We start from the raw sequence: 24,737 nt of genomic DNA on the forward strand, positions 1-24,737 counted from the left end.
CAAAGCATGCCAGGTACGGTATCTTATGAAAGGTCATGATCTGCTGAAACCTGTTGTTCTGTCCAGATATGAATATCCTTAGTGTATATGAAGTTATGAGATTTAATTTGCTGTATGGTTGTTTCTGAAATACGTTGTAAATTTGGGTCTCTACTGCTAACCACTCCCAGGAGGGTTTAACCGACCGTTAATAAGCAGGGGAGGTGTCATCAAGGGATTTACAATTCAATGACAGCTGCTCAAGCACCACACAATGGAGACTGCTCAACTCTCTGACTCAGTTGCACAAGACGACCATGGGGATTGCTCAACCCTGTGACTCAGCAAAGCCCATCATGTCCGGGCAAGTGTCTTCTAGGCACATGGACCGAGGGTATAAAATAGGGGACAGTGGCAGCCTGCCTTGGCCTGTCTCCTTCCCCACGTACGCTGGCAGCAACAAGAACAGTGAGAAGATGAAAACTTAAACTGAGGAGACTGGTCCCAGGCTTGAGAAAGAGGCCTGTGTGTTAAGAACTGTAACATCCGGTGGGGTGAGATAATCGCTTGATCGAAATACTGCCCAGTGTAATAAGGTTTAAGATTTAGACAGTGCACTTACCTTTTATTTTCTCTGGTAACTATCACTGACCTTTTGTGCCTACTGCTTATAATCACTTAAAGTCTTTCTGGTGTTAATTAATCTGTTTGATATTTTACCTAAAACAGTGTATTTTCCTGGTGGTGCTTGGGAAATCTCAGCTCAGGTTACAAAGGCTAGTTTGTGTCCTCTCCACAGCGAGGGAGGGGTGGACTGGGTTAAAAACTTACACTGTTCAGGCTTCTGACCAGGGCAAGACGGTACAGCTCTGGGGTGCAAGGCTGTGGAGCTGGGGGAATTGGCTGGTGCCTTTCTCTGTGTGATTTGTATGCGGTCTGGGAGCATTCATGCAATCTAGCTGGGTGTGGGGCTCCACATGCTGTGAGAGGACAGTGCCCGGAGGGGGTTGCTCCTTGTCACTAGCAAAGCCTTGTGAGAGACGGCCCAGGCTGGAGAGTGAAGAGGGCAAAGTGGTACCCCAGTTCCAGGTTGTGCCTGGGGGACCCCGTCACAGTATACATGTCTGCAGCAGTGCAAGGTTTAAACTGAGGAAAGGTCTCAGCAAGCTCCAGATTCCCAGGGATCTGGATGGAGAAACTGAGTCATGACTCAGGATTCTGAGGAATTACAGCAAATGTTTTTCTTTATTGAGCAAAGTAAAATAAAATCATCAGAGAAGCACAAGCCCTGGGCTGGAGCTCAGTGAGGGCCAACAGCAGTTTGCAGATAGCAGTATGAAGGGATACGGCGGCCAGTGCTCTCTGGATCAGTGTAAATCCAATCCAGTGTCAACTCCGAATCTCCCTGTCCTCGCTCTGACACTGGCTTTGCCTGGGAGTGACTCCAGCAGTCACTCCTCATTTGCAGTGGGGAGAACGTGGGGAATCATCCCTGAGGTCCCTGATGGGACACCCCTGACGTACATCGGCGTGTTTGCGAGCAGAATTAACCCCTCCCCATGAGCTTGTCCCTTCATTCATGCTCTGGATGGCGTTTTATGGGCACTTTGCTCAGGTGAGAATGACAACACCAGATGCAATCTGGATTTCATTCCTGGGTTCTGTCCCCAATGCTGGAGGGGAGTGGGGTCTAGTGGTTAAATCAGGGGTGGCCTGGGAGCCAGGACTCCGGGGTTCTCTACCTAGCTATTGTGATTAGGAAACATTCTTTATCCTACTCAAGACAAACCCACTGGAGGAAGGGGCTTAGGGGGGTGGGTTGCTGAAGGGAAAACCCCTCCAATAGCTCTGGGAAGGAGGGTGAATGTACCATAGCGAGCGAGTATCTCATGGTCTCAGCTTGCTGCTTTTTCACTGCCCCGTCCCAGCGCCCCGGCCTGTCTGAGCGAAACGTGCCGGCTTTGCCTGGTCGCTGGGTGAGGTTAGTGCGGCTCAGAGCAGTGCTGTGAAGCTGGCTAGCCCGAGGTATATGCGGGTAGCCCCAAGGGTGCAATTGCTTTGGTCCCCACCCCCACTAGCAAATCAGCCAGTCACATAATTTTAAGGGGCTGTTCGTTGCCCCCGTTGTCGTGCCAGCAGGGGTCGAAGACGGGGTAGACGGGGGCGCTCCTGAAGTCAGCGTTGTAGAAGGAGTACAGGGGGGTCAAATTACCAGGGTCATCGGCGTTGTAGAAGGTCACTTCCCCGTCTGTGTAATCGAGATAGACCCCGATGGTCTCAGGGTGGGAGCTACAGTCAAAGGGCATCGGGTTGGTGTCAAACGCCCAGTATGGCTTCCCGGCCTTCTGCTTGTTGTATCCGATGAGCCAGTAGCCCTCGGTGCAGAACAAATCATCCGACCACGGTAACCAGGATTTAGTCTGGATCAATCTGCCCCGTCTCTCCGCTCGGTCCGAGACCACCCCCAGGTTCCAGCGCGGCTTCCGGCCCACGGACACCTCCCAGTAGTGCTGCCCCGCGCTGAAGCTCTGATGGGCCACCACGCAGTTGGCCGTGTCGAATCGCCTTGGGCTGGAGCTGACGTTCTTTGTGAAACTCCCACATCTCACCTCCTTCCCATCCTTCGAGATCTCCAGCTGGGGATGGGCCATGTCTGGGTCCAGGGTTAGATCCTCCTTCTTCACTGGGAATGGCAGAGGGGGTCGGGGGAAGGGTTTTATTCTGCAGGTTTATGGCTGTTTCCATCGCAGCCGTCCCCTGATATTGATATTTGGGATGGCCACAGATCTGTGAGCCCAGCCTGTCTCACGCCAAGCAGGAGTGGGCCGGGTCGTGGTTTGGAGGGGAGATCTCCCTGGAAAGCACTGTGAGTGACTCTGCCATTGGAGTCAGTGCGGTGGTAGGGGGCGTGGTGCTGGAGGGACCCCGGCGGGGGGCTCAGTAAGGGGCGCTCTCCCCTTTCTGTCAGTTCTGGCCCCAACACCCCAGTCATGAGGTGCTAGAGGGCGCTGTGCTGCTGGCAGTGGGGTGTATATACAGCTGCCCCATCCCAGAGGTGGCCGTATCTCAGTGCCAGCTGACGGATCCCTATTAAAGAATCACAGAATCCTAGAAATGTAGGGCGGAAGGTGACAGGGCCAAGTAACCCTAGACCAGCCCTGATGGGTTTGTCAAGCCTGTTCCTAAAAACCTCCAGTGACAGGCAATGTTCCCTCTCATTTTCTACATCCATGTGTGGAATGAATTTTATGTGCACCAATATGGAGGTAATACATGGTGGGGGTGGGGCCGAGGGGTTCAGAGTGTGGAAGGGGGCTCAGGGCTGGGGCAGAGGGTTGGAGTGCGGGGGGGGTGAGGGCTGTGGCTGGGGGTGCAGGCTCTGGAGTGGGGTTGAGGATGAGGGGTTCAGGGTGCGGGAGGGCTCAGGGCTGGGGAAGGGGCTTGGGGTGCGGGCTCTGGGGTTGGGCTGGGGATGAGGGGTTTGGGGGCAGGCTGCCCAAGGGCTGCCCCAGAGAGAGAGGACTCCCCCCAGCTCTCTCTCGCTGCAGCAGCCCCGGGATGGGGGAGAGGCATCTCTCCCCGCCTGTGCGGCCTTTATTAGCCTGCTGCGCGGCTTAGAGGGAACTTAGGTGATGGGGATCCCACGACCTCCTCTGGAAGCCAGTTCCAGAGCTTAACCCCTCTTAGAGTGAGAAAGTTTCCCCTAATATCGAACCTAAATTGCCCTCGATGCCGATTAAGCCAATTACGTTTTGTCCTGCCTTCTGTGACATGGAGAACAATTGATCCCCATCCTCTGTAGAACAGCCCGTAAGGTATCTGAAGACTGTTATCCAGTCCATGCTCCGTCTTCTTCTCTCCAGACTAAAACTGTCCCATTATTCTAACCTTGCCTCACAGGTCAGGGGTTTCTAAACCTCTGATCAGTTTTGCTGCTCTCCTCTGCACTCTCTCCAGTTTGCCCACATCACTCCTAAAGCGCAGCGCCCACACTAGACTGGACACACTTCTCCAGCCGGGGCCTCCCCACTGCCGGTAAAGCGGGACATTACCTCCCATGTCTAACATGCACCCCTCCTGTTAACACACAGTTATACCCAGTCTGGGACAAGAGACCCTAAGGATTGTTCTAACCAGAGCTCCGGCCAGCGGGAGGGTCATTTCAGCAGCCCCCTTCCCCCTGCCCAGTGACAGCCAGGACTGCACTGAAGAGCTGCAGGGGGGAAACCGAGCCCCTGCCCTCTGTGTCCCACGCTCACCCTGCTTGGCCTGGGAGCGCACACTAGCCCACGGGAGACCCCGATGATCCTATAGGCCTAACCCCCCAGATTTCCCCCTGCACCACTCCAAGGGTGGGGAGAGCCGTGACCTCCTGTTGGGAGGGCTGAGGCCTGACTTCTGTCCCCTTTAGCTCGCCCTCCTCTCATTCTGCAGCTCCTCCTCTCTATCTCCCCCCACTTTCCCCTCCAGCTCCTCCATTCTTGACCCTGCTTCCCCCTTGGCTGGCTCTGTGCACGGCCAGACGCCTGGTCTCTGGTTAGTCGTCCTCACTCACCTGGTGCTGGTAAGTCCCCGGGGCCAGTCTTGGTAGCTTTGCTCCTTGGCCACATTTCATGGCTCTGGTGGGAGAGCAGAAGGCCGCTGAGAGTCTCTCCTGGCCCCATTGCTTTATACAAAGACCCTGACCAACATTGGGGCCCTCCATGGGGCAGGGCACATCACAGACACACACACCCCAGAGCAAGATCGGGGACCCTGGCACTGCACAGACCCCCCTTGACTGAGAGTGGCCCCGTCACACTGGGTGCTGCATAGATGTCCTGACCGAGACTGCAGCTCGTTTCACTGGGCGCTCCGCAGACCTGGGCCCCCATCGTGCCAGGTGCTGCCCAGATATTCAATGAGCAGCAGTCACTGTCCCAAAGAGCTCACAGTTAGTAGAAATGGCAGACAAAGAGCGGGAGGGGAAACAAAGGGCCAGGGAGGGGAAATGACTTGGCCAAGGTGACACAAGGAGTCAGTAGCAGAACTCGGAACAAACCCCCCTATCCTGAGCTCTGGTCTGTTACCCTGTACACCGGGCAATGCTGCCTCTGAATGCTTGAGTCTATCTCTGGCTCTGGGAGGAGAGTGGGGTCTAGTGGGTCAGAGCAGGGGGGCTGGGAGCCAGGACTCCTGGGTTCTATGCTAGTCCAAAAAGTACTATGTCATGCAATAGTTTTAAGGTGTTTCAGGTACAACCACTACCAACCCCAACATGACAAAATTAGGGAACGCCCATCCCCATCGGTAAAAGTGTGAGAGCTCACAGCAAAGCATGATCTGACGTCCTCTATAAAATCAGAGCTGCATGGAGGTGACCTAGCTGATATTGCTATAATGCTCCTGGCTAGGCACAAAAATTGTGGTGTGTTAACTATGGATGCACTATACTGATCGAAAGGGTCTCAGACCCGTATAGCCTATTCCCATGCAGGAAGGGAAATTGATCTCGGGTGTATTGAATTTGTGGCTAGAGGAAAGTAGGATCAAGTGGTTCTGCCTCATTTCCTTGTCAATAGGGAATTAAAGAAGATGGCAAGAATATCAGAAAGCAGTCCAGCGAACGAAGGAACAGCTGAAACATTCTTGGAGCTCAGAAAACAGGAGATGACACACAGACGTCTGGTTCTTCACCCAGCATACGGTAGTGATGCAGGTCTTTCATCATCTTCATGTACTTAGTCAGGTACCAACTCTGATCAAGTTTCACAGGGGCTTTATCTAAACTTCAATATCTGGACCTTAAAACGAGCCAGAGCGAAGGGCAAGGGCATGTGGGCAAAGGGAGAATGGGGGACAGTGACAGTTTAGGGATCTATGTACAGTTTGAGTTTGGAGTGACGTTACGACCTCCCTGTGTGCATGTGTATCCAGCTACAATCTCCATTTTGATTGTAAGCCTGGTCTGTACCTTCCCTGCTGTCCTTCTATCTCAGACTGAAATTCCAAGCCGTGGTGACACAGGAGGGTCATTAAACCTCGATGGGCTTCTATTCACATGGAGGGGGTACAGGTCTTAGCTCTGGGTGCTGCTAATCACCATTTGCTACTTTCCCTCAGAACTTAACTGACAGAGCGGTGGTTTCAATTTACCTTCTTTTATGCTCCAAAATTCTCTTCCTTGACTTAAGAAAGAGGAGATAGGTGAGGAGGAGGAGGGAGGGGATGAGGGACAGAGGGGAAGAAGGAGGGCGCTTCTCCATCACAGACAACTTTTAAATCTAGATGGGATGTTTTTCCCAAAGATCTGTTCAAACAGGGATTAGTTCAGGAAAATTCTCTGGCCAATGTTATCCATAAGGTCACATGAGTTTCTTCTGGTCTTGCATTTCTCTTTAACAGCTAGTTCAATTTATTCTTGCTTATTCTCTTGAGTTAGAATCACCCCTCGTGTTGACCATTGATCAAATTACGACTTTAAAAAAGAAGTGGGTGAGTTGGGGAAATGCTTATGCCATGATCATTAGAGCAAAAAGGAAAATTCTACTTACTGGGGCGGTCATAGCCGATTTCAAGTTCCAAGGCTCGTCTCAAGTTGATCCAACCGATTGGACTGACAAGAACTAAGCTGATCCGGGGATGTTGTTGCCTCTGTTTTATACCTAGAAAACACACATCCACATTAATCACTGATTTAAAAAAAAATGGAGATATACCTATCTCATAGAACTGGAAGGGACCTTGAAAGGTCATCAAGTCCAGCCCCCTGCCTTCAAAAGCAGGACCAAGTACTGATTTTTGCCCCAGATCCCTAAGTGGCCCCCGCAAGGATTGAACTCACAGCCCTGGGTTTAGCAGACCAATGCTCAAACCACTGAGCTATTCCTCCCCCCATTCTGATTGATTTAATCATTAAATTTTTGTATTACAGTTATAAATTACAAGATGATACCCATATCCAGAAATGAAAAACATATCATCCTTCAACCTTGGAGTTATTTTGCCAAAGGGTGTTACCACATAAGCAAGAAGCTCACTCCAGTAATTGTCCAAAATTAATCAACATAATCTAGTTTTGTTCTTGTACAATCAATCCAGATTTCATTGGCAGCTGGTAGCCCTCAAAGCCCACTCAGAATATCTTGAGGCCAGGGGTTGCTGCCTCAATTTTGTATAGACATGACATAAAGGAAACATGGTACAGGGGGACCATCTCAGAACTGGCCACTCCCATACTCCACGCAAGGGAGATGATCTCCTGATGGGCAGTGCCCTCAATAAAATGGAGGAACACGCTCCCTTAGATGGCACCCACCATCAGATAGAGATACTAGGGGCTGATCCTACCTCATGCACCGAGGAAGCTGTTCCAGACAGACAGAGAGGACTTCAGGATCTCAATATGGAGCTGAGAAGAGGTTGCAAAGAAGAGCTGTACAAAAGTATTTGGCAAAATGTCACCAACTCTGTTTTTCTGAAAGCCCCAGCTCATGGAGTCATGTGATCGTGGGAGAATCTCACTTTCCTCCCACTCCCTAACTAAAAGCTACATTTCTAACCATCCAAGATGTGGAGAAGACATTGAAAACGTGACCCCGAAAGGCTCAAAATCCAGAAGGCAAATAAAAAATACCCCCACATTTATTACTATTAAGCCACCTGCTGTTAAGCTGATCTCATGACATTTTCGCTAGGTACAAGCTGAGATCAAAGCGGGAAATTTTGTTAACTCAACGAGGTGTCATGCCAAGGAGTGAAATAAACATACCCACAATAGTGGCTCAGAGCAAGAGGCTTTCAAAGTGCAGTGACTGGCACTAGTGTAAGCTCCATTTCATAGATTTCAAGTCCAGAAGGGACCCTTCCCCCCATCCCCGTGATCATCTAGTCTGACCTCCTGGATAACACAGGCCAGAGAACTTCCCCCAATTAATTCCTGGTTGAACTAGAGCAGAGCTTTTAGAAAAACATCCCATATTGATTTAAAAATTGCCAGTGATGGAGAACCCACCACGACCCTTGGTAAGTTGTTCCAATGGTTAGTTCCCCTCAATGCTATAATTTTGTGCCTTATTTCCAGTCTGAATTTGTCTAGCTCCAACTTCCAGCCACTGGATCTTGTCAGACCTTTCTCTGTCAGACTAAAGAGTCATCTGTTATCAAATTCCTGCTCCCTGTGTCAGTAATTACAGACTGGGATCAAGTCACCCCATAGCCTCTTTGTTAAACTAAATAGATTGAGCTCCTGGGTCTCTCACTGCAAGGCAGGTTTCTAATCCTTTCATCATTCTTGTGGCTCTTCTCTGACCCCTCTCCAGTTTATCAACCTCCTTTTTGACCTGTGGGCACCAGAACTGGACTCAGGATTCCAGCAGTTGTTTGCACCAGTGCGAAATGCGAAGATAAAATCACCTCCTACTCGCGATTCCCCTAGGCACATATTTGTACCAATGTGTAAATCCCCCCCTGTGCAGAACCCATGCACAGAAAGATCATCCCTTTTCCCTTCTCTCATGTAACTCTCTCCCCTCCTCTCCTCCCCAAGCCATCTTTTTCACCTCCTCATGGAATGTCCCAGCATGAGGTGAATCATTAACTCTGGCAGTTCATTTCCCACTCAGGCCTGACTGTGACGCCCTATTGCCTGCAGTGGGGTCATTTCCCTGCCCATGGCTTAGGAGATTTGGGCCCAGTGACTTCAGTTGGGTCCCTCCTGATTCAAAGTGATCTGAGAAGGACAATCATTGCAGAGCTGCAGAGCCCCAGCCCAAGTTCACTCATCAAACACAAGGGCAAACTTCTTAAAGCAACCCCCCGGCCCAAGGGCGACTGGCCCAAACTCACCCAGGGAGTTAAAGTCAAAGCAGAGAGAAACCCAAGATCCTTCATTCCTGCCCTAGTCACTAGCCAACGCTGCTTCCTCATGGCCTGTTATCTCATCTAAGGACTTGGATAACAACAATGGAGAAGGACTTACTTCCTCACAGGACCAGACTCTTGCAGCTCCAGGTCTGATGGAAGATCAGAAGGACTGAGGCTTGCACAGATTTTATGTAGATGTTCAATCTGTCGGTAATTATACTGACTGGAAAGTCCCAGCCAATAAGAATGCAGGAATGCTGTACAGCATGCAGATCCCTGCAATTTCATTGGCTATTGCCAGAACAAACCATCGCTCTGTCTTAAGTCATGGAGTCACCAGAAAATGGAAAATATTCAAACCCAGCCAGGTGCAAGTCCCATATTTGGTAGTTTATTGTGATTCATAAATCTTGACATAGTTAATAGTTATCTCACAAGGTGACTATTTAACAAGCTGCAACTCTCATCCGGTTTCACTTTCACTTTTACTAATTCTACCTTGTCCATAAAAATCCGCTTTTAAGTTTTCCTTTTTGGTCCGGCCTTGTTCTTCCCTCTAGACTCTAAACAGGGCCGGCTCCAGGCACCAGTGCAGCAAGCAGGTGCTTGGGGTGGCCAACGGAAAGGGGCGGCACGTCCGGCTCTTCGGCAGCAATTCGGCAGCGGGTCTCTCAGTCCTAGGGTTACCATATTTAGTGCCTCCGAAAGGAGGACACTTTAAAGGGGCCCCAGCCCCGCCCCCGCCCCCGCCCCAACCCCGCCCCCTCCCCAAAGTCTCCGCCCCCTCCCCTGCTTCCTGCGAACATTTGAGTCGCGGGAAGCCTGAAGCAGGTAAGGGGGGTGTGGGGGGGGGGAGGAGGCACGGCCCACCCCCGGCCCCGCAGGTCCCCAGCCCGTCCCCCGAGCCCCCGGCCCGGCCCGGCACCGCCGGCCGAGCCCCCGACCCGGCACCCGAGCCCCCGGCACCCGAGCCGCCGGCCGGGCCCCCCGAACCCCCGGCCCGGCCCGGCACCGGGCCCCCCCGAGCACCGCCGGCCGAGCCCCTGGCCCGGCACCCGAGCCGCCGGCCGAGCCCCCGGCCCGGCACCCGGCCCCCCCGAGCACCGCCGGCCGAGCCCCCGGCCCAGCACCCGGCCCGGCACCCGGCCCCCCCGAGCACTGCTGGCTGAGCCCCCGGCCCAGCACCCGGCCCGGCCCCGGGCCCCCCCGAGCACCGCCGGCGGAGCCCCTGGCCCGGCCCGGCACTGCCGGCCAGGCCCCCCGAGCACCGCCGGCGGAGCCCCCGAGCCCCCGGCCGGGCCCCCCGAGCCACCGGCCCGGCACCGCCGGCCGGGCTCCCCGAGCCCCCGGCCCGGCCCGTCACCGGGCCCCCCGAGCACCGCCGGCTGAGCCCCCGAGCCCCCGGCCCAGCACCCGAGCCGCCGGCCCAGCACCGCATGTCCAATTTTCCCGGACATGTCCGGCTTTTTGGGATTTCCCCCCGGACGGGGATTTGGAGCCCAAAAAGCCGGACATGTCCGGGAAAATCCGGACGTATGGTAACCCTACTCAGTCCCTCTCTGAGGGAAGGACCTTCCGCTGAATTGCCGCCAAAGAATGAAGCGGCGGCGGTAAAGCTGCTGGTGATTGGGGCGGCAAAAATTCTGGAGCTGGCCCTGACTCTAAAGAGGGGAAAATTTAAGGCCAGAATTTTCAAAAGCTTTGGGCAGGTAAAACGTTTTTTAACGGAGTTGGTCAGAAACTGGGGGATCGTTTCTGTGGAATATTTTAACTTTTTGGCAAAAAAATCAAAACCTGAAATTTCTGAGCTGAAAAGCAAAAGGAACAGTCAGTTACCGTCCAGCTGGTCACAGGTGGAGATACGCCGAGTAATCCACTTGGAGAGACCCTGGGGTGAAAGGAGGTGAGGAGAAAGTCTGACGGGCTGGGTCCTGTGTGGCACAGTCTCAGGGTAACTGCACCTTTGACCTGCTCCATGGCCTGCTGCAAAATGCCTGTTCAGGTCTCAGGCCTCCAGCTGTCACCTCTGGGCAGGGGCCCGTGTCCCACTCCCTTCTGACTGGAGGTTTCGGCTGCAGCCCCCTGTAGTTCACTGTGATATCCCCAGCAGCCGGTCTGCCATGAGCAGGGGCGGCTCTAGCTTTTTTGCCGCCCCAAGCACGGCAGGCAGGCTGCCTTTGGCGGCATGCCTGCGGGAGGTCCCCGGTCCCATGGATTCAGCGGCATGCCTGCGGGAGGTCCGCCGGTCCCACGGCTTCGGCATACCTGCCACCGAAGTGCCGCCGAATCCACGGGACTGGTGGACCTCCCGCAGGCAAGCCGCCAAAGTCTGCCTGACTGCTGCCCTCGCAGGGACCGGCAGGGCACACGCCGCAGCTTGCCGCCCCAGGCACGCGCTTGGTGCGCTGGTGCCTGGAGCCGCCACTGGCCATGAGTCCGGCACCTGTGCTGTAGTTACTCTCCATAGACATGACAAGTGATTTACCAGTGACCCAAACGGTGTTTCCAAAGCAAGCTCCTTATTCAGGATAAAAGCCTCCAGAGAAAACATGGAGACAATAAATGGATTTACAGGCACACTGAATGTACTGGAAATCCACCATCAGACAGGCTAAAATCCCAACCCTTCCTCGGACTACTCGGGCCCCTTGAACCAAAAGTCCTGTCCATTTGCTGGATCAGAAAGAGGCCAAGAGGCTGGTTAAACTCAGCCTTGTGTAACAAAACCCTTCAGTCTCTGGAAAACTCAGCCTGATCCAGCACATACAAACCTCTGCAGCGGGTGGTGCCTCTCTGGAGCTGTTAACAATCATAGGGGTAATCAACACCCCACGTTGTTGTTAGTTCCTGGGGGAGCCGTTAACCTCCCACACAGAGCAGAAGATAATCATACAAACCTGCCATAGATTTCATAGCATGGTTCCCAAAGATACTGCCTGGGGTTGCAATATCTGTCACACTGTCCAGGTAGTAAAGTAATGTTCTGGAGACTTCTCGAGTGTGAAGCTTCTTTCCCCCAGAGAAAGGTCAGTTTTGGGAAAAATTCAAGGGGAATTCTGAGACCACCTGGGGGATGACCTGGTCTCATCACCACCTCGTCCCTGTGGAATGACGTGTAGAGCAGCCCAGCCGTGAGGGCCTGGATCTCACTGACTCTGCATGCCAGTGTGAAGGCAACTAAGATCCACAGGGGAGCTCAGCCATTTCCAGGAGAGGATATTGTCCTTTGGACTCTCCGTGGCAGCAGGGTGTTCACAAAGTGCCTGGTGGCAGCACATCTAAGGAAGCTGGGACTTCATGTCTACCTGTACTTGGATGACTGGCTGCTCACGCGCCCCTGTGAATCTGAGGTACTGGCTGTGGGCCGGGTGGAGGGCGGATAGGAAAGTAGGCGTTCTGCCAGTCGAGAGCCACGATCCAGGCTTGAGGGAGATGGAATGGTGGAGGCAAACGTTTCCATCCTGAACCTGAGGCAGTGCATGTATTGGTTGAGTTTCCTCAGGTCTAGGACGGCTTGAAGACCCCTTCCCCTGCTCCACTTTTTTCTTCGGAATGAGGAGACACTAGGAGTAAAACCCCTTCCTCTGTTTTCCTGAGCCAGCTCCTCCATGGCTCCCAGCTGGAGCAGCGAGGCCATTTCTGTTTGTAAAAGGCTCCTGGGAGAAGGACCCTGAAGAGGGATGAAGAGGGGAGGGGGAGCGAGATGAACTGGATGATATGGCCGTGGGTGCGGACATATAGCACCCCCATCTACACCCCACCTGTCTTGTGATGCCCCATCCCTCTCCTCCCTTGGGCAAAGGTATCTCCCTGAGACACCCCCCAACATCCCCCCTCAGAGACCCCCCCACATCTCCCCTCACACACCCCCAACATCCCCCCTCAGAGACCCCCCCACATCTCCCCTCACACACCCCCAACATCCCCCCTCAGAGACCCCCCCACATCTCCCCTCACACGCCCCCCAACATCCCCCCTCAGAGACCCCCCCACATCTCCCCTCACACGCCCCCCAACATCCCCCCTCAGAGACCCCCCCACATCTCCCCTCACACGCCCCCCAACATCCCCCCTCAGAGACCCCCCCACATCTCCCCTCACACGCCCCCCAACATCCCCCCTCAGAGACCCCCCCACATCTCCCCTCACACACACCCCAACATCCCCCCTCAGAGACCCCCCCACATCTCCCCTCACACCCCCCCCAACATCCCCCCTCAGAGACCCCCCCACATCTCCCCTCACACCCCCCCAACATCCCCCCTCAGAGACCCCCCATCTCCCCTCACACACACCCCAATATCCCCCCTCAGAGACCCCCCCACATCTCCCCTCACACACCCCCAACATCCCCCCTCAGAGACCCCCCCACATCTCCCCTCACACACCCCCCAACATCCCCCCTCAGAGACCCCCCCACATCTCCCCTCACACCCCCCCCAACATCCCCCCTCAGAGACCCCCCCACATCTCCCCTCACACACCCCCCAACATCCCCCCTCAGAGACCCCCCCACATCTCCCCTCACACCCCCCCCAACATCCCCCCTCAGAGACCCCCCCACATCTCCCCTCACACCCCCCCAACATCCCCCCTCAGAGACCCCCCATCTCCCCTCACACACACCCCAATATCCCCCCTCAGAGACCCCCCCACATCTCCCCTCACACACCCCCAACATCCCCCCTCAGAGACCCCCCCACATCTCCCCTCACACACCCCCCAACATCCCCCCTCAGAGACCCCCCCACATCTCCCCTCACACCCCCCCCAACATCCCCCCTCAGAGACCCCCCCACATCTCCCCTCACACCCCCCCAACATCCCCCCTCAGAGACCCCCCCCCACATCTCCCCTCAGAGACCCTCCGAATATGCCCCCTCAGAGACGCCCCATTATCCCCCTTAAAGGCCCCCCCGACATCCCCCAAGGCCCCGCCCCCAGTGAGCGCTGGGGCCGGCTCCCCCCGCCCCCTCCGGAGCGGTCACTGGGCAGCGCGGGAAGCAGCTCGAGGCGGCAGCGCAGGGCGGGGGAGGGGCAGTAACGGCCCCAACGGTCCCGGGGGGAGGGGTGTCTGAGCGGGGCTGTCGGGGGGCTCGGAGGGGATCAGGGGTCATGCTGGGGGTCACTGAGATGGGCTGTTGGGCGGTTTCTGAGGGAGGCTGTTGAGGAGTCTCTGGGGGGGGATGTTGGAGGGTCTCTGCGGGGCATGTGGGGGAGATATTGGGGGTCTCTGAAGGGGGATATTGGGGGTGTCTGAGGGGAGATGTGGGGGGTCTCTGAGGGGGGATATTGGGGGTGTCTGCGGGAGGATGTTGGGGGTCTGAGTGGGGTGTTGGGGGTCTCTGAGGGGATCATGTCGGGAGCATGCTGGGGGTCTCTGAGGGGGGAGGTTGGGGAGATATTGGGGGTCTTTGAGGGGGGATATTGGGGGTCTCTGAGGGGGGAGGTTGGGGAGATATTGGGGGTCTCTGAGGGGAGATATTGGGGGTCTCTGAGGGGGGAGGTTGGGGAGATATTGGGGGTCTTTGAGGGGGGATATTGGGGGTCTCTGAGGGGGGAGGTTGGGGAGATATTGGGGGTCTTTGAGGGGGGATATTGGGGGTCTCTGAGGGGGGAGGTTGGGGAGATATTGGGGGTCTTTGAGGGGGGATATTGGGGGTCTCTGAGGGGGGAGGTTGGGGAGATATTGGTGTCTCTGAGGGGGGATGTCGGGGGGGTTCTGAGGGGGGAGGTTGGGGAGATATTGGGGGTCTCTGATGTGGGATGTCTGGGGGTTTCTGAGGTCAGATAATGGGGGTCTCAGGGGAGGTTATGGGTCTCTCAGGGAGATTTGGGGAGATATTGGGATATCTGGGGATGTCAGGGGGTTTCTGAGGTCAGATAATGGGGGTCTCAGGGGAGGTTGTGGGTCTCTCAGGGAGATTTGGGGAGATATTGGGATATCTGGGGATGTCAGGGGGTTTCTGAGGTCAGATAATGGGGGTCTCAGGGGAGGTTGTGGGTCTCAGGGAGATTTGGGGAGATATTGGGGTATCTGGGGATGTCAGGGGGTTTCTGAGGTCAGATAATGGGGGTCTCAGGGGAGGTTGTGGGTCTCTCAGGGAGATTTGGGGAGATATTGGGATATCTGGGGATGTCAGGGGGTTTCTGAGGTCAGATATTGGGGGTCTCAGGGGAGGTTGTGGGTCTCAGGGAGATTTGGGGAGATATTGGGATATCTGGGGATGTCAGGGGGTTTCTGAGGTCAGATAATGGGGGTCTCAGGGGAGGTTGTGGGTCTCAGGGAGATTTGGGGAGATATTGGGGTATCTGGGGATGTCAGGGGGTTTCTGAGGTCAGATAATGGGGGCCTCTGAGGGGGGAGGTTGGGGAGATATTAGGGGTCCCTGATGGGGGATGTCGGGGGGTTTCTGAGGTTGGATATTGGGGTCTCTCAGGGGGGAGGTTGTGGGTCTCTGAGGGGGGAGGTTTGGGAGATGTTGGGGGTCTCTGAGGGGGATACTGGGGCGATTGTCTTTGTACAGTAACCATCTGCCCCAGCCCCACAGCCTCGACTCAAGGACACTGAGATTGGGGCCCCCATTGCTGCTCCGACACACACCCCCCGACACAGACTGCAGCCCCCATCGCTGCACATGAACAAACCATGGGGAGAAACGCCCTGACCCCAGGAACAGACGCGGGGGCAGGTAAGCTGGATGGGGCAGTGGGTCGCGGTGGGACTCAGGACTCCTGGGTTCAGTTCCTGGCTCTGCCACAGACGCTCTGTGTGACCTTGATCATGTTACTTGGACTGTCTCTGCAACATGCAGCCATAGGCGCCAACTTCTCCTAGTGCTGGTGGGGCAAATAGGAGCTGCGGAGGCGGTGCCTGTGGGCAGCGGTGTGCAGAGACCCCGGGCCCCCTCGCCTAGGAGCCGCTGCCAGAGGGGTCTCTGCAGCTTTCCCCCCGCACCCAAACCCCTCCAGCACCTGCACCTCTGCCCCCTCCCACACCCAAACTCCCTCCCAAAATCTGAACCCTCCCCCTCCCTCACACAAACTCCCTCCCAGATCCTGCTCCCCTCCCCCGTCCCAAACCCAAACTCCCTAGGAGAGCCTTCACCCTTCCCCCACGCACCCAAACTCCCTCCCAGAGCCTCCACCCCTCCCCCTACCCCCCAAACTCCCTCCCCGACCCTGCTCCCCTCCCCCTTCCAGCACCCAAACTCCCTTCCAGAGCCAGCTCCCCACCCCCACCCAAACTCCCTCCCCGACCCTTCACCCCTCCCCGCTCCCGCACCCAAACTCCCTCGCATACCCTGCACCCTTCCCCCCACCCAAACCCCTTACCTAAATCCGACCCCTCCCCCCCACACCCAAACCCCCTCCCAGAGCCTGCACCCCTCCCCCCTCCCCACCAAAACTTCCTCCCGGAGCCTACACCCCTGCTCCCTCCCTCACCCAAACTCCCTCCCAGAGCTCGACCCCTCACCCCTCCCCACCCAAACTTCCTCCTGGAGCCTGCACCCCTCCCCGCTCCCCCACCCAAACTCCCTCCCAGAGCCTGCAACCCTCCCCCACCACACCCAAATTCCCTCGTATACCCTGCACTCCTCCCCCTTCCCTCACCCAAACTCCCTCGCAGATCCTCCACCCCGAAACCCCCTCCTGCACCCAAACTCCCTCCCAGAGCCTCCACACCTCCCCCTACCCCCCAAACTCCCTCCCAGATCCTGCTCCCCTCCCCCGTCCCAAACCCAAACTCCCTAGGAGAGCCTTCACCCTTCCCCCACGCACCCAAACTCCCTCCCAGAGCCTCCACCCCTCCCCCTACCCCCCAAACTCCCTCCCCGACCCTGCACCCCTCCCCCCTTCCGCACCCAAACTCCCTTCCAGAGCCAGCTCCCCACCCCCACCCAAACTCCCTCCCCGACCCTGCACCCCTCCCCCCTTCCGCACCCAAACTCCCTTCCAGAGCCTCCACCCCTCCCCCTACCCCCCAAACTCCCTCCCCGACCCTGCTCCCCTCCCCCTTCCAGCACCCAAACTCCCTTCCAGAGCCAGCTCCCCACCCCCACCCAAACTCCCTCCCCGACCCTGCACCCCTCCCCGCTCCCGCACCCAAACTCCCTCGCATACCCTGCACCCTTCCCCCCACCCAAACCCCTTACCTAAATCCGACCCCTCCCCCCCACACCCAAACCCCCTCCCAGAGCCTGCACCCCTCCCCCCTCCCCACCAAAACTTCCTCCCGGAGCCTACACCCCTGCTCCCTCCCTCACCCAAACTCCCTCCCAGAGCTCGACCCCTCACCCCTCCCCACCCAAACTTCCTCCTGGAGCCTGCACCCCTCCCCGCTCCCCCACCCAAACTCCCTCCCAGAGCCTGCAACCCTCCCCCACCACACCCAAATTCCCTCGTATACCCTGCACTCCTCCCCCTTCCCTCACCCAAACTCCCTCGCAGATCCTCCACCCCGAAACCCCCTCCTGCACCCAAACTCCCTCCCAGAGCCTCCACACCTCCCCCTACCCCCCAAACTCCCTCCCAGATCCTGCTCCCCTCCCCCGTCCCAAACCCAAACTCCCTAGGAGAGCCTTCACCCTTCCCCCACGCACCCAAACTCCCTCCCAGAACCTCCACCCCTCCCCCTATCCCCCAAACTCCCTCCCCAACCCTGCACCCCTCCCCCCTTCCGCACCCAAACTCCCTTCCAGAGCCAGCTCCCCACCCCCACCCAAACTCCCTCCCCGACCCTGCACCCCTCCCCCCTTCCGCACCAAAACTCCCTTCCAGAGCCAGCTCCCCTCCCCCCACCCCCACCCAAACTCCCTCCCCGACCCTGCACCCCTCCCCCCTTCCGCACCCAAACTCCCTCCCAGAGCCTCCACACCTCCCCCCCCCGCACCCAAACTCCCTCCCAAAATCCGAACCCTTCTCCCTCCCCACCAAACTCCTTCCCAGATCCTGCACCCCTCCCCACCTGCACACAAACCCCCTCCCAGAACTGCAACCCTCTCCCCTAACCCACCCGAACGTCCTCCGAGAACCTGCACCCCTCCCGCCTCCCGCACCCAAACTCCCTCGCATACCCTGCACTCCTCCCCCCTCCCGCACCCAAACTCTCGCATACCCTGCACCCCTCCCCCCTCCCGCACCCAAACTCCCTCGCATACCCTGCACCCCTCCTCCTCCCCGCACCCAAACTCCCTCGCATACCCTGCACCCCTCCCCCCTCCCTCACCCAAACTCCCTCGCATACCCTGCACCCCTCCCCCCCCCGCACCCAAACTCCCTCCCAGAGCCTGCAACCCTCCCCCCTCCCTCACCCAAACTCCCTCCCAGAGCCTGCAACCCTCCCCCCTCCCTCACCCAAACTCCCTCCCAGAGCCTGCACCCCTCCCCCCTCCCACACCCAAACTCCCTCGCATACCCTGCACCCCTCCTCCTCCCCGCACCCAAACTCCCTCGCATACCCTGCACCCCTCCCCCCTCCCTCACCCAAACTCCCTCGCATACCCTGCACCCCTCCCCCCCCGCACCCAAACTCCCTCCCAGAGCCTGCACCCCTCCCCCCTCCCGCACCCAAACTCCCTCCCAGAGCCTGCAACCCTCCCCCCTCCCTCCCCCAAACTCCCTCCCAGAGCCTGCAACCCTCCCCCCTCCCTCACCCAAACTCCCTCCCAGAGCCTGCACCCCTCCCCCCTCCCACACCCAAACTCCCTCGCATACCCTGCACCCCTCCTCCTCCCCGCACCCAAACTCCCTCCCAGAGCCTGCACCCCTCCCCCCTCCCGCACCCAAACTCCCTCCCAGAGCCTGCAACCCTCCCCCCTCCCTCACCCAAACCCCCTCCCAGAGCCTGCACCCCTCCCCACTCCCACACCCAAACCCCCTCCCAGAGCCTGCACCCCTCCCCCCTCCCACACCCAAACTCCCTCGCATACCCTGCACCCCTCCCCCCTCCCGCACCCAAACTCCCTCGCATACCCTGCACCCCTCCTCCCCCCCGCACCCAAACTCCCTCCCAGAGCCTGCAACCCTCCCCCCTCCTGCACCCAAACTCCCTCCTAGAGCCTGCACCTCTCCCCCCTCCAGCACCCAAACTCCCTCGCATACCCTGCACCCCTCCTCCCTCCCGCACCCAAACTCCCTCCCAGAGCCTGCACCCCTCCCACCTCCCGCACCCAAACTCCCTCCCAGAGCCTGCACCCCTCCCCCCTCCCACACCCAAACTCCCTCGCATACCCTGCACCCCTCCCCCCTCCCGCACCCAAACTCCCTCGCATACCCTGCACCCCTCCTCCTCCCCGCACCCAAACTCCCTCCCAGAGCCTGCAACCCTCCCCCACACACCCAAACTCCCTCCTAGAGCCTGCACCCTTCCCACCTCCCGCACCCAAACTCCCTCGCATACCCTGCACCCCTCACCCCTCCCTCACCCAAACCCCCTCCCAGAGCCTGTACCCCTCCCCCCTCCCGCACCCAAACTCCCTCCTAGAGCCTGCACCTCTCCCCCCTCCAGCACCCAACCAGCCTCCCAAAATCCGATCCCTCCCCCCTCCCTCACCCAAACTCCCTCCCAGAGCCTCCACCCCAAACCCCCTCCCCACCAAACTCCTTCCCAGAGTCTGCACCCCTCCCCGCCTGCACACAAACCCCCTCCCAGAACTGCAACCCTCTCCCCTAACCCACCCGAACGTCCTCCGAGAACCTGCACCCCTCCCGCCTCCCGCACCCAAACTCCCTCCCAGCGCCTGCACCCCTCCCCCCCACCGATACTCCTTCCCAGAGCCTGCACTCCCCCCCACACCCAAACCCCCTCCCAGAGCCTGCACCCCTCCCCACCTGCACACAAACCCCCTCCCAGAACTGCAACCCTCTCCCCTAACCCACCCGAACGTCCTCCGAGAACCTGCACCCCTCCCGCCTCCCGCATCCAAACTCCCTCCCCGAGCCTGCACCCCTCCCCCGTCCCGTACCCAAACTTCCTCCTGGAGCCTGCACCCCTCCCCGCTCCCCCACCCAAACTCCCTCCCAGAGCCTGCAACCCTCACCCCCCTCACCCAAACTCCCTCCCAGAGCCTGCTCCCCTCCCCATTCCAGCACCCAAACTCGCTCCCAGAGCCTGCAACCCTCCACCCCGCACCCAAACTCCCTCCCAGAGCCTGCACCCCTCCCCCCTTCCGCACCCAAACTCCCTAACAGATCCTCTCCCCCTCCCCCCCTCGTACCCAAACTCCCTCGTATACCATGCACCCCTCCCCCCTCCCTCACCCAAACTCCCTCGCAGATCCTCCACCCCGAAACCCCCTCCTGCACCCAAACTCCCTCCCAGAACCTCCACCCCTCCCCCCCCGCACCCAAACTCCCTCCCAAAATCCGAACCCTTCTCCCTCCCCACCAAACTCCTTCCCAGATCCTGCACCCCTCCCCACCTGCACACAAACCCCCTCCCAGAACTGCAACCCTCTCCCCTAACCCACCCGAACGTCCTCTGAGAACCTGCACCGCTCCCGCCTCCCGCACCCAAACTCTCGCATAGCCTGCACCCCTCCCCCCTCCCGCACCCAAACTCCCTCGCATACCCTGCACCCCTCCCCCCTCCCTCACCCAAACTCCCTCGCATACCCTGCACCCCTCCTCCCCCCCGCACCCAAACTGCCTCCCAGAGCCTGCAACCCTCCCCCCTCCCGCACCCAAACTCCCTCCTAGAGCCTGCACCTCTCCCCCCTCCAGCACCCAAACTCCCTCGCATACCCTGCACCCCTCCCCCCTCCCTCACCCAAACCCCCTCCCAGAGCCTGCACCCCTCCCCCCTCCCGCACCCAAACTCCCTCCTAGAGCCTGCACCTCTTCCCCCCTCCAGCACGCAACCAGCCTCCCAAAATCCGATCCCTCCCCCCTCCCTCACCCAAACTCCCTCCCAGAGCCTCCACCCCAAACCCCCTCCCCACCAAACTCCTTCCCAGAGTCTGCACCCCTCCCCACCTGCACACAAACCCCCTCCCAGAACTGCAACCCTCTCCCCTAACCCACCCGAACGTCCTCCGAGAACCTGCACCCCTCCCCCCTCACACCCAAACTCCCTCGCATACCCTGCACCCTCCACTGTCCCTCACCCGAACTCCCTACCACAGCGTGACCCCTCCCCCCCTCACACAAACTCCCTCCCAGAGCCTCCTCCCTCCCCCTCCCCCCCAAACTCCCTCCCAGAGCCTCCACCCCTCCCCCTCAACCCCAAACTCCCTCCCAGAGTCTGCACCCCTCCCCCTCCCTCCCCCAAACTCCCTCCCAGAGCCTCCACCCTTCCCCCTCCCCCCCAAACTCCCTCCCAGAGCCTGCACCCCTCCCCCCCGCACCCAAGCTCCCTCCCAGAGCCTGCACCCCTCCCCCCCCTCACCCAAACCCCCTCCAGCACCTGCACCTCCGCCCCCTCCCACACCCAAACTCCCTTCCAGAGCTCGACCCCTCACCCCTCCACACCCAAACTTCCTCCCACAGCCTGCACCCCTCCCCACTCCAGCACCCAAACTCCCTCCCAGAACCTGTAACCCTCCCCCCTTCCGCACCCAAACACCCTACCAGAGCCTGCAACCCTCCCCGCTCCCGCACCCAAACTCCCTCGCATACCCTGCACCCTTCCCCCCACCCAAACCCCTTACCTAAATCCGACCCCTCCCCCCCACACCCAAACCCCCTCCCAGAGCCTGCACCCCTCCCCCCCCCACCAAAACTTCCTCCCGGAGCCTACACCCCTGCTCCCTCCCTCACCCAAACTCCCTCCCAGAGCTCGACCCCTCACCCCTCCCCACCCAAACTTCCTCCTGGAGCCTGCACCCCTCCCCGCTCCCCCACCCAAACTCCCTCCCAGAGCCTGTAACCCTCCCCCACCACACCCAAATTCCCTCGTATACCCTGCACTCCTCCCCTTCCCTCACCCAAACTCCCTCGCAGATCCTCCACCCCGAAACCCCCTCCTGCACCCAAACTCCCTCCCAGAGCCTCCACACCTCCCCCTACCCCCCAAACTCCCTCCCAGATCCTGCTCCCCTCCCCCGTCCCAAACCCAAACTCCCTAGGAGAGCCTTCACCCTTCCCCCACGCACCCAAACTCCCTCCCAGAACCTCCACCCCTCCCCCTATCCCCCAAACTCCCTCCCCAACCCTGCACCCCTCCCCCCTTCCGCACCCAAACTCCCTTCCAGAGCCAGCTCCCCACCCCCACCCAAACTCCCTCCCCGACCCTGCACCCCTCCCCCCTTCCGCACCAAAACTCCCTTCCAGAGCCAGCTCCCCTCCCCCCACCCCCACTCAAACTCCCTCCCCGACCCTGCACCCCTCCCCCCTTCCGCACCCAAACTCCCTCCGAGAGCCTCCACCCCTACCCCCCAAACTCCCTCCCCGACCCTGCTCCCCTCCCCCCTTCCGCACCCAAACTCCCTCACAGATCCTCCCCCCCTCGTACCCAAACTCCCTCGTATACCATGCACCCCTCCCCCCTCCCTCACCCAAACTCCCTCGCAGATCCTCCACCCCGAAACCCCCTCCTGCACCCAAACTCCCTCCCAGAGCCTCCACACCTCCCCCCCCCGCACCCAAACTCCCTCCCAAAATCCGAACCCTTCTCCCTCCCCACCAAACTCCTTCCCAGATCCTGCACCCCTCCCCACCTGCACACAAACCCCCTCCCAGAACTGCAACCCTCTCCCCTAACCCACCCGAACATCCTCTGAGAACCTGCACCGCTCCCGCCTCCCGCATCCAAACTCCCTCCCAGAACCTGCACCCCTCCCCCACCCAAACTCCCTCGCATACCCTGCACTCCTCCCCCCTCCCGCACCCAAACTCCCTCGCATACCCTGCACCCCTCCTCCCCCCCGCACCCAAACTCCCTCGCATACCCTGCACCCCTCCCCCCTCCCTCACCCAAACTCCCTCGCATACCCTGCACCCCTCCCCCCCCGCACCCAAACTCCCTCCCAGAGCCTGCAACCCTCCCCCCTCCCTCACCCAAACTCCCTCCCAGAGCCTGCAACCCTCCCCCCTCCCTCACCCAAACTCCCTCCCAGAGCCTGCACCCCTCCCCCCTCCCACACCCAAACTCCCTCGCATACCCTGCACCCCTCCTCCTCCCCGCACCCAAACTCCCTCGCATACCCTGCACCCCTCCCCCCCCGCACCCAAACTCCCTCCCAGAGCCTGCACCCCTCCCCCCTCCCTCACCCAAACTCCCTCGCATACCCTGCACCCCTCCCCCCCCGCACCCAAACTCCCTCCGAGAACCTGCACCCCTCCCCCCTCCCGCACCCAAACTCCCTCGCATACCCTGCACCCCTCCCCCCTCCCGCACCCAAACTCTCGCATACCCTGCACCCCTCCCCCCTCCCGCACCCAAACTCCCTCGCATACCCTGCACCCCTCCTCCTCCCCGCACCCAAACTCCCTCGCATACCCTGCACCCCTCCCCCCTCCCTCACCCAAACTCCCTCGCATACCCTGCACCCCTCCCCCCCCGCACCCAAACTCCCTCCCAGAGCCTGCAACCCTCCCCCCTCCCTCACCCAAACTCCCTCCCAGAGCCTGCAACCCTCCCCCCTCCCTCACCCAAACTCCCTCCCAGAGCCTGCACCCCTCCCCCCTCCCACACCCAAACTCCCTCGCATACCCTGCACCCCTCCTCCTCCCCGCACCCAAACTCCCTCGCATACCCTGCACCCCTCCCCCCTCCCTCACCCAAACTCCCTCGCATACCCTGCACCCCTCCCCCCTCCCTCACCCAAACTCCCTCCCAGAGCCTGCACCCCTCCCCCCTCCCACACCCAAACTCCCTCGCATACCCTGCACCCCTCCTCCTCCCCGCACCCAAACTCCCTCCCAGAGCCTGCACCCCTCCCCCTCCCGCACCCAAACTCCCTCCCAGAGCCTGCACCCCTCCCCCCTCCCACACCCAAACTCCCTCGCATACCCTGCACCCCTCCCCCCTCCCGCACCCAAACTCCCTCGCATACCCTGCACCCCTCCTCCCCCCCGCACCCAAACTCCCTCCCAGAGCCTGCAACCCTCCCCCCTCCCGCACCCAAACTCCCTCGCATACCCTGCACCCCTCCCCCCTCCCGCACCCAAACTCCCTCCCAGAGCCTGCACCCCTCCCACCTCCCGCATCCAAACTCCCTCCCAGAGCCTGCACCCCTCCCCCCTCCCACACCCAAACTCCCTCGCATACCCTGCACCCCTCCCCCCTCCCGCACCCAAACTCCCTCGCATACCCTGCACCCCTCCTCCTCCCCGCACCCAAACTCCCTCCCAGAGCCTGCAACCCTCCCCCACACACCCAAACTCCCTCCTAGAGCCTGCACCCTTCCCACCTCCCGCACCCAAACTCCCTCGCATACCCTGCACCCCTCCCCCCTCCCTCACCCAAACCCCCTCCCAGAGCCTGCACCCCTCCCCCCTCCCGCACCCAAACTCCCTCCTATAGCCTGCACCTCTCCCCCCTCCAGCACCCAACCAGCCTCCCAAAATCCGATCCCTCCCCCCTCCCTCACCCAAACTCCCTCCCAGAGCCTCCACCCCAAACCCCCTCCCCACCAAACTCCTTCCCAGAGTCTGCACCCCTCCCCACCTGCACACAAACCCCCTCCCAGAACTGCAACCCTCTCCCCTAACCCACCCGAACGTCCTCCGAGAACCTGCACCCCTCCCGCCTCCCGCACCCAAACTCCCTCCCCGAGCCTGCACCCCTCCCCCGTCCCGCACCCAAACTCCCTCCCAGAGCCTGCACCCCTCCCCCGTCCCGCACCCAAACTCCCTCCCAGAGGTCGACCCCTCACCCCTCCCGACCCAAACTTCCTCCTGGAGCCTGCACCCCTCCCTGCTCCCCCACCCAAACTCCCTCCGAGAGCCTGCAACCCTCACCCCCCTCACCC

General features: G+C 59.6%; 1 protein-coding gene and 1 long non-coding RNA gene across 3 annotated transcripts in view; one reads left to right on the plus strand and one right to left on the minus strand.

Moving 5' to 3' along the window:
• Positions 1-420: 420 nt before the first annotated feature.
• Positions 421-24,737, plus strand: part of LOC128835334 (uncharacterized) — a 37,567-nt gene continuing 13,250 nt past the window's right edge. Inside the window, exons 1-2 of the long non-coding RNA XR_008444632.1 lie at positions 421-533; positions 5,541-5,707. This is a non-coding gene — a long non-coding RNA (uncharacterized LOC128835334). The remainder of the gene's footprint in view (positions 534-5,540; positions 5,708-24,737) is intronic.
• LOC128835333 (E3 ubiquitin-protein ligase TRIM50-like) lies at positions 1,224-11,913 on the minus strand. Of its 2 annotated transcripts, none has more exons than XM_054024729.1 (5): positions 11,721-11,913; positions 7,309-7,369; positions 6,513-6,623; positions 4,535-4,598; positions 1,224-2,662 (listed from the first exon to the last, which is right to left on the minus strand). In XM_054024729.1, exons 3-5 carry the CDS (start codon positions 6,522-6,524, stop codon positions 2,070-2,072), a joined length of 669 nt encoding a protein of 222 aa, XP_053880704.1. In that variant the 5' UTR covers positions 6,525-6,623; positions 7,309-7,369; positions 11,721-11,913; the 3' UTR covers positions 1,224-2,069. The 2 variants fall into 2 exon arrangements, with proteins under 2 accessions (XP_053880704.1, XP_053880703.1); XM_054024728.1 differs by lacking the exon at positions 11,721-11,913 and adding an exon at positions 8,939-9,040 and having other exon boundaries at positions 7,309-7,393.

This window comes from Malaclemys terrapin, chromosome 4, assembly GCF_027887155.1.
Source record: "Malaclemys terrapin pileata isolate rMalTer1 chromosome 4, rMalTer1.hap1, whole genome shotgun sequence".
Taxonomy (NCBI): Eukaryota; Metazoa; Chordata; order Testudines; family Emydidae; genus Malaclemys; species Malaclemys terrapin.